General features: G+C 40.6%; 1 protein-coding gene across 1 annotated transcript; it reads right to left on the bottom strand.

Annotated features, from left to right (window-relative positions):
• Positions 1-3,461: 3,461 nt before the first annotated feature.
• Positions 3,462-5,087, bottom strand: LOC116258519 (phospholipase A2-alpha-like). Its single transcript, XM_031635693.2, has 4 exons — positions 4,826-5,087; positions 4,546-4,588; positions 4,298-4,423; positions 3,462-3,715 (listed from the first exon to the last, which is right to left on the bottom strand). Exons 1-4 carry the CDS (start codon positions 4,955-4,957, stop codon positions 3,543-3,545), a joined length of 474 nt encoding a protein of 157 aa, XP_031491553.1. The 5' UTR covers positions 4,958-5,087; the 3' UTR covers positions 3,462-3,542.
• Between the last annotated feature and the right edge of the window lie 4,260 nt (positions 5,088-9,347).

The following is a 9,347-nucleotide window of genomic DNA, read 5'->3' as shown; positions in this document are numbered from 1 at the left end:
CAGAAGATGGGGGGTTCCAGAGAGAAAAGGATGTTCAACGGATACTTCTCCACAGGAGGAACACATCAGCGATGCGCTCAACGGTCGACGTATCTTCGCCGTTGGATCTCATCGTGGACGGCGCTTAATTAGCCTTCGGGTCGACGGTGTCAGAAGCATAAAAATTGAATCACCTCACATTATTTAATGAAATGGGAAAACCTCTTCATCACGCGACTTTTGGAACCTCCCACACCCCAATCACAATTAACGCGTCTCTCCGTCTCTCTCACTCCTCTCTCATGGTATTAATCTTGAGATTAAGAGTGCTGCTGTGGAGGCCAAATAAAGTAAATCAGCTGTTAATCTCGTTTTAGCACATATCATAGTTAATCCATTTATCACCATTGTCATTTTGATGCACTTTGTTCTCATGCCCAAGCCGTATTAAATCAAAGCAATGGAAAGAACCCATAGATTTGCATGTCAAATGTGCATGGCTTTTTGGCTGGATTGCTTTCTTCAAACTCTAATCATATGAAATTTGTCGAGTTTCCCAAATTTTTATTTTTAAAAAGAAACACTGAACGTTGATGTATAGGTTGAAACTTATGTCATCAATTTTACATTGTCATGTCATGAAAAGCCGCGTTGGCTTTATATCTGCAGGGTTTGCATCGGTATATCCTACTAAGTGAGTGAAGCCGACCCCCAAAAGGGGCGTGTCCCTGTGACAGACAACGATAATTTGAAAAGCCACAAGCAGAAGTTGACTTGGACCCCATTCACATCTAAAGCATGTAGGGGCCCTTACAGGACTGCAGATCTTTAAGAAGAACGATTAATGGCTACATTCTCATGGATCCTGTACACAGAACTTAACATGGGGTGTAAGGAAGACGCCATTAAAGCTACAATCGAGAAGAAAAGAAGTAATTTATAGCCTCTCTCTCTCTCTGTGTGTATGTGGAATGGGATCACATGGGTCTTAGCTGTTCAATCACACATTGCAGGAATGGTGGCATTTAAAATTCCTCAAAGTGAGGTTCTTCGTGTCAAAAAATTGAAGGAGTGTGTCCCCGTTTGAATCATTTCACTGTCCGATTTGGGCAGACGATTTTTAAAGTTGTACAGGCAAGGGATCCGTTGAAAAGGGAGGGGGGCGAGGAAAGCCGTTGCGCCCACTTTGTTTTCTTTCAAACAGTTCTACATGCATATACCGGCCCACGGTTTTTGGGCAATTGCATGAAAATGGCTTCTTGGGCCGCAGCGGAAGGACAGTCATTTTGCTGGATCAGACAGACTTTCCATACTTTGCATATTCCTTTTTGTAAACATCAATCAAATTGATAATGTGACTTGCGAAATAGTACACGAATTTCATATTTTGTTCCATTCACTTATTTCAAAAACCTATATGTAAATGTGTCAGAAGTATTGTTTTGTCTTTTTGTTTTTTCCCCCTCTTCTTTCTTATTTTTTAGTGTTAGTAATAAAAGGAATTCTCCTAAGAATTCGAGTCTGCCAATCTTGATCGGTTCCATTCGTACCGGCGGTGGCATGCCAATGCTGTGATGTCCACCAGGAATTTGAGGATGGGTCGAACATCATCAGGCCCTACCCATCTTGTCGCTTTTGTCACATGGCTGTGCTAGCAATAGCATCTTCACTTGAGCTTGTGAATTAATCAGTAACTGTAGTTAACTTAAACTAATAACAGAGCATTTCTATTTGAAATTTCTCATGCTTACATATACAGTTCAAAGTTTGCAAACCCCCAAAAAAAAAAAAGAATCAACAAATATGGAGAGAGAGAGAGAGAGATCAACACAAAAGGTGCAAACTGCACTATGTTGAATCTTTTCTTTTTTGTTCTTCAACTTCATTTGGAGGTAGGTAGTGGAAGATCAGCAATCAATCGAGACAAATTAATTTCTTATGTGAGCAAGTTGGGGTTTAGTAGGCAACTATCCACCATGGCTATCGAGCCTTTAACCCCTTTCAAGTTGCAGGCCTTCAATTGAAGCTCCTTACACTCTAGTGCAAATATATAAGACGGGGAATGTGTTTTGGTAAGTCAAGGGAGCAATGCCCCCAACCTGTATGCTCGGGAGAACAATACACGGGCCAAGTTTCTCATTAATAGCTTATTGGACTAACTAGTCAAAATGAGCTGGGCTTGAACAAACACAACCATTTTTTACCACTGTAGACATAAATTTCATCAGTTTCTTTTTCAACTCTCTGTACCGTCCATTATGAATCATCTGTACGTGTTCTGCATCTGTTTTTCCAATGGCGATGTGAAGGACCAAGGTCCTTCATTCTTATTTTAACGGGACTTGTTCCCTTCTTCCCGCACTTGTGGGTGTCATGTCCAAAAACAGAAGGGTGTGGGTGACAGGAACTGCATCGAATGTATTTGTGCTTGGTGCTCCGCTACCCATCTTTGCCCAGCATTAGTTATGACTTTGGGACCTCTTGAATCTTCTCAGACCAGGACTCAACAATCAGCGTCCTTGACCAATCCTGAAGGTTCCTTGCCTGTAGGGACCCAGAGTTTATCGCCACCAGCGAGTTTACACTTCAGATATCTATTCATTTGGTGCCATAACTCTGCAGTTGCTCACAGGATGGTGTGACTTTCAATATTGAAATTTCAATGTTGTTCTGTTCAGATGCGAATTAATGCCATTTATCAAGGTAGACAACTGGTCTTGCCATGAAGATGTTGGGGAATCACGCATTTTATGATGTTGAAATGGAAAAACTTTGTAGATTATCTTGCTGTAGAAAACAACCAGGTTCTTGTAGTTTTGAGTCGTTGCCTTTTTGGAATAGGAAACATATAAACAATGAAGTGGGGGCTAGTCCTCAACATCCTGCAGTTTTCTACTCGCGAATTTATTTTTCTTCTACTTCTCACTGAAATAAGTATGACAACGAGAGACGGAGAGAGATCGTTGAACGACTCAACCAATTAAAGGCATCGCTTTCCTTGAAATTGACATTTGATCAACTCTCCCCTCAAAGACGTCTCTCTTTGAAACTGATGTTTGAACTTACCAATATACCTATCCAAAGATATCAGAGAATACGAGTAACAAGGAAGAAACAAAATTACAAAAACTATACCGGAGATGCGTGTTCAAGCGTCTTTTGTCCTCTTCTGGTTATTTAACCTTCTTATCTCCTCTTTTAGCGTGTTTTTATTGGCTGCTGGTGAAACAATACAAAAATGAAGGCAGATTTCATGGCGCGACATCATAATGTGGTTTGATCAGCAATACGCCGCTTCCACTTGAAGAAATGAATTCTCCACCAACAGCCCTTTTTCCAAGAAGTCCGATGTACAAACCAATTTTGAACACAAACGCATTTATTTCAATCCATTAACATTTCCTTGAATCTGGGCTGTAAGGCTTCTAATGGAAGCCCATTGTCGTCGTCAATAGAAACTTGACTCAAAGGAAAGAAAGAAAGAAAAGAACGGGGGGATAAACTGCATTAGCTGTTCGAATTACAGGAGCAAATATACATGCTCATAGTTATGATTGTATATTTTACTGATGATGTATTATGCCTCCAGCAATTAGTGCAGCTTCAATGACTGTATAAATAATATCAGTAACTTCCGTCACGCTGCAAGTGTTCCCCTTGAACGTTTTCCTGCGGGACTTCCGGAACCGTTTGAGGCATCTCAGTAGAGCCTTATTGCACTCCGAATCAAGATAGCCTGTCAGGATTGTGTAGAAGAAAAAGCATACAAATCATATAATACCAAGACAATGTTTATGTAGTAACTCAAATTACAAACTTGAACCCTTCGCATTTAAGAGGGTGTTTAGAACATATGCACCTAAAAAGCTTGCACAAAAAGTACCATGTTCTCATTTTAGAAAGTTATAGCGTGATTATGGCTGCTATTCTAAAACATATGTGCTTGGTGTTTTAAAAATACAATGTTCATATTAAACACCCTAAATCTACCATATGCAAAAGGTTTGAGGTTTGAATCTGTGGCTGTTGTCACTTTCTTTAAAGTATATGGCCCTAGCCCCTAGGGATTTTACACGGAAGGCGCAAAGGAATCATATAGGTGGGCTAGGAGCATAGTTGGCAGCTCGTGAATCTCGGCCGTACTCATGAATTCCAGTTTCTGTGAAAAAGTTCACAACCTTTGTTGCGATTTTCTCTTCAATGGGAACGGTGGAGTTCATGAACCTGCTCGGAAACCGTGCCAAAGGCTACGTAGTGTATTAGGTAGGAAGGAAAGGGAAATGCTACCAACTAGAAAACGAAGGGAAACTGATCATACTTTGTTTGGCCTGAACGCAAGCATCATGCTTCTGGCAGCAGGCGTCTAGGCCATCACATGGAGGCTCTCCAGGGCAACCAGTATAGAGAAGTCCGCAATACTTTCCATACCTCAGAAATGGAGGCACTGCTCAACCCCACCGTAGAACTCATGTAAGTTAGTCAGATGTCAACAGAAAAAATCCCCTTCAAGAAGAAAAAGACTATAAGAGAGAAGTAGAGAAGGATCTAAGGCTGGATGAGTAGTACCTGAGCAAAAGGCTGACTCGCATGTCCTGCTGCATCCTGTGTTCTAAAAAACCATACATGAAAGGAAAGAAGAGAGAGGAGATTCAAAACCGAAGCTGAAGACTAAGTAATCATTTTTACAGGCCCCCAACTTGGTATGGACTGTGTAGACGCGTGAAAAACAACGCTACATAGTCCAAGAGAAAAGGGGTTGTTGGGCTTACTGGAAAAACGATGGCACGAGAGGAAGATAAGAGTAGGAGGTAGGAAAGGGCCCTGGCCCGCTTGGTTTTACACTCACCGACAAAGAAGAAACATGAAGAGCAGTGTTTTGGAGGCCAATGTTGAGGCCCTCAACCGACTTCAGTAGGCAGGACACCACAAGGGGTGAGACTATCACCAAGATGAGAAGACCAGACCTCCATGGCTTCATGGCTGCGCCGCTTCTTTCTTCGCAGTGCCCACCAAAATTGGTAATGGTGGTGGTGCTTCTGGTTGGTGTTGTTGCCCTGCCCGATCTGAAATCGATGCTTGGCTCCCAACCAATGCATTGGTTTGTTTATAGAGCACTGGTGATTGGCGGGTCCAGATTCTGCCTCAGTGTGGGTGAAGCATTAGGTTTGTCCTGTTCCTGCCCGTGACATTATTTTGTTGTTTTCTTGCGGTGGCAAGAAAGCACATGGCTGGCCGTGACGGCGATTTGGTACGCTTTCCCATCGTTGATGTGATCAATCTCACGGTAGGAGCACGGCGGTCTGGACATGGCTGCTTCGTTGGTCACCAATAGCATCATTTTCGAATCAAAGTTGACGCTAGTTAAGCGGTACCTTCCAGAGTTGGCCCATTCCGAGAAGGCGCCCTCCCCGGAAAACTTCATATGGACCTTCCAGGTCGGCCAAGAAGCTCTCCATTTTTGTCTGTCATCCTAAGTTATGCATGAGATCCATATGGTAAATGGACTATTCCCAAAAGCAGACATGTGCCTTATGTTAACTTGTCTTTTATTTTACTTCATTTTGTGGGCAGACTTTATTCCAAAAACAGTGCACTCGGCCATTGAGCTCTTGATCACACTTGGACGGAAGGAGGTTTTGTTGTATCTTTTATCTTCACCCTGGATCTTAGCTCCCCACGTTTGAGTTCCAACCCCCGACCTCAAATCTATGGAGGTTTCTACCATATCCTTATTTTACTTCTTTGCATTGAGAAAATGTTAGATTTAAGATCAGAAAGAAAAAAGTCCTTTGCTCGGGGTGGAGGGGGGCGCCTAGGCCATGACATTGAAATTTTTTTTATTGTGTTCATGTATTGTTTGGATTTGAGATCAGTTTGGTCCTACCCAGATCCAACCTACAAACCCAGCCCCTTTCGTTGCAGTTCGTTGGACCATTTGGTTCCTCCCAGAAAACAATCCTAACTTTGCTACGAGATTGGAGGCTGATCTAAGGTCCATGCTACATGAGACCACTGGTTTAAATAAACAGCAGGTCTTATATCCATGTGAGACCTCGTTTCTTCGGTTTACAAACACGACCTTAAAGAGATCTGACCCTGAAAACCCACTGCAGGAGAGAAATTTGTGCAATATTGAGACAAGTGATATGGAGAGAGTACATGCATGCTTTTAAGTTTGTGCATATATGCAAATGCTTCAAAGATAATGGAACAGCCATGGTGGCATCTTTAGAGGCGCACCGCGCCAAGGCCTATGACGTAGTCTTCGCTACTGCTGCCCGTGACTGCCAGCAGAGATTCGTTTGATGGGAGCAGGAAATCAGAAGTCCTTGATTCTACTAGAATTGGAAAAAAAAAGTCTGGTGTAAGGAGAGAGAGAGAGAGAGAGTCTCACATACTCTCTTCTAAAGCCAAAAAGCAGCGATGTAAAAATTTAAACATTTAAATTTTCTTCGTTCTGATTAAGTTATTTTTAGTCAGCAAAGTAGGTGAATCTTTAAACTCTACTCCAAGAGTCGTGCCCGACTAATGAACTCTCGAGTGCCACACCAACTGGAAGGTCTTGATTTCTAACGACTTTGCTTGCTCAAACTGAATATAAAAAAAACATATCATCGTCCTTGTGAATCCATCTCCAACTAACATAACAAGATGTAGTTAGGAAGCTGATCAAACTAAGTAAGTTCTTTAATCAGTTTTGAAAAACTGGTTTGTGCGTTTGGATCATAGGACCAATGTAGATTTTTTGGTTAATAACTTGGGGGTGTTGGGTTATTCACTTACTTTCTGAAAAACTAGTTTTGTTAACAATTAGTTGGTTTTTCGAATCTTTTCTAAACATACTTTTCTCGAGAAACAAAACCACTCGGAACCAGCATAGCATGTTGGAGAATTAGCCAGAAAGTATTTTAATTTCCAGTAAATCAAGGCTCACAAGCAGAGTGAGCCGTAAAGAAGTACAATTACTTCGTCTTAGCCCAATATCAAACAGCGGTTTCAAATGCAAATCGGAGCGAAGCGTGCATCTTGAACTGGGAAAATTCACGTCTAAGTTGAGAAACTAACCACAATCCTTTATCATTTTGAAAAGCAAGACAAAATAATTTAACAGAAACTTTGAGTTCCTCGATAGAAACTCCAAGGAATTTTAGAGCCTACACGGCCATGTTTGAGATGATATAACAATGTAGAAGTAGCAGAGACTCTAGAAGATCAAGAAGTGCCTAGTTTTTTTGGGTATTTCTGGAAGCGATCCTGAGAAGGGTCCAGAGGATTTCACGGCCGCCTCCCCCTCATAAATTCATCGAGTAAAAAAAAAAAAAAAAGTCTTCAATGGGTGATTTAAGGGCGTACAGTGCACACAGAGAAGAGATTAAAAATACCGGCAGCTTCCGTCCAATCGCTGCCGGAGCTTCCAATCAAATGAGAAACACATGGTCACGGGAGATCAAAAGAACGGAGAAGGGCCGAAGCTAGTGGCTCTCCCACTTTACTCAGCATTACCGTTGTCGTTCATTACACGGCGTTCTTTCCTAACTCCTAAAACCTCAAAGAATAAAGGAAATGGAATAGGAATTGAGAAGAAAGGATCTTTCATGACATCACTTCATAAAGTGACTGGTTGGTGGAGTATGACTAACAATCTGGTCTCTAGAACGAGTAACCGGCCAACCTGATTAGTGTGTGTTGTGTGTGTGTGTGACAAATAAATTAACGTATACCCTCAATAAATTTTCCTGAAAAAATAATTATTTAAATGCAATTTCATGATTAAAAGTATTAAAATGCACTTCCATATATATCATATTTTATAAAAATGTATCAATACATTCAGAAAGCTGAAACCCTTTATAAAGTCATAATTTTTTAAATATATATGCATGTTAAATAATTTTTACGTATTAAAACCCTGCATACCCTTCACGCGTATGACAAGGCAAGAGAGACGTTTCATAGCCTTTTCATACTCCAAATTGTACATATTATAACTCATATCCCTTTATATTATAACGCATTTGGCCTTTTTTTTTTATAATACCAAATCAATTTCTAATTGCACTGTCTAAGTAGAAAGAGAGCCAAAGTAGTGTTTTCTAACTTTTTTCGACACTTACTCATCATAGGCACTTTTTTTTTTTCTTCATGCACAGAAGTTACAGATGTTTGGAAGAAAATTGGATTGAGCTTCAGCAGAAAAGTCCTGTCAATTTGATACTTAATGAATTCAACGATGGTCGACTGTCATGAGGTAGGACGGGCAAGTGGTGTCTTGGGTTTTAGTGGGCTTTTGTAGGTGAATTAATGTTATGAGGACCACCACAGTGGCTTGTCAATCGTTGGCCAAGTGGGTTGATCACAGTGGCGGAACCATGTGTAGGCTTGCGTGCACTAGCCAAGTCAGAAATTTTGGTTGGTGAAGGCACTAGTTCAATAACCTGGGCACCCATATATATAAACAACCAAACATATGAAATTATAATATAAAAATAAGTACAGTTTGTGAGGCTGGTGTGGGCAGCTACCTACACTAGCCACCATTACCATGTGGCTCCGACACTGCTTGTGTGGGCAGTTGTCCATCAGTTATTTACTTATTTATCATCCTTAAATCATTTGCTTATTTATATAGTGGTGCTTCTTAAAGATATAAGCTGTTTTGAACTAGTACTCCTTAGGCAAAATTTCCTGTCTCTACACTAGTCTTCTTGGCCAATAAAAGAGTATCTTCCATCTTTGGCATTCGTATTCTGTGGATCATCTGACGATGCAAATGCATGACATACACAACATCCATGGCCTTGAAATGCGAAATGTTTGTTTCATAGTTGGCAAATTCATCGATCCGAGTCACTAGTAGATCGAGTCTATTAGAATCGTCAGAGTAAGGGCTTGTCGAGTCAACCGGGATTGTCAACTAATATTGAAGTTTGTTATTTTCTTATGCATTGCTGAATATTGAAGTTTGTTATTTTCTGAATTGTGAAATATCACAAACTTTACTAATATACACAAATGCTCATATTATATGTTATTCAATTTTAGTTGACTAAAAAAAATCAAACAAGATATCCAAACAGACCGACCTTCTTCATCTATTTATGGGAAAATCTAACCCAGCTGAGTCACCAAGTCAACTCATCAAACTGATGACCGAGTGTTCAGCCGAATCGAGTTCAGTTACTAATTAAGTTCAGCGTATTGAACACAGTTTTCCTGAATAAGTAAAAAGATCAATAATTACTTGCGCAGATCGATAGTAAGATAGATGTGGTCAATATTATTCAAACATCTGTTTATTTAGCGCAAACCTACAAGGGTTCACAAAGCACCAAGCGCATATGTAAGCACTCGTTTATCAGCAGCATATA

Source organism: Nymphaea colorata, chromosome 8 (assembly GCF_008831285.2).
Source record: "Nymphaea colorata isolate Beijing-Zhang1983 chromosome 8, ASM883128v2, whole genome shotgun sequence".
Classification (NCBI taxonomy): Eukaryota; Viridiplantae; Streptophyta; class Magnoliopsida; order Nymphaeales; family Nymphaeaceae; genus Nymphaea; species Nymphaea colorata.
Note: the sequence above shows the minus strand (reverse complement) of the source record. Positions and strands in the feature narration are given on the sequence as shown.

Coding starts and splice junctions, on each gene's coding strand:
- LOC116258519 (XM_031635693.2), bottom strand. CDS start 4,957: ATGAAGCCATGGAGGTCTGGTCTTCTCATCTTGGTGATAGTCTCACCC. Junction 4,589..4,825: donor TTCATGTTTCTTCTTTGTCG/GTGAGTGTAAAA, acceptor ATGGTTTTTTAG/AACACAGGATGCAGCAGGAC. Junction 3,716..4,297: donor TTGCGTTCAGGCCAAACAAA/GTATGATCAGTT, acceptor CAATCCTGACAG/GCTATCTTGATTCGGAGTGC.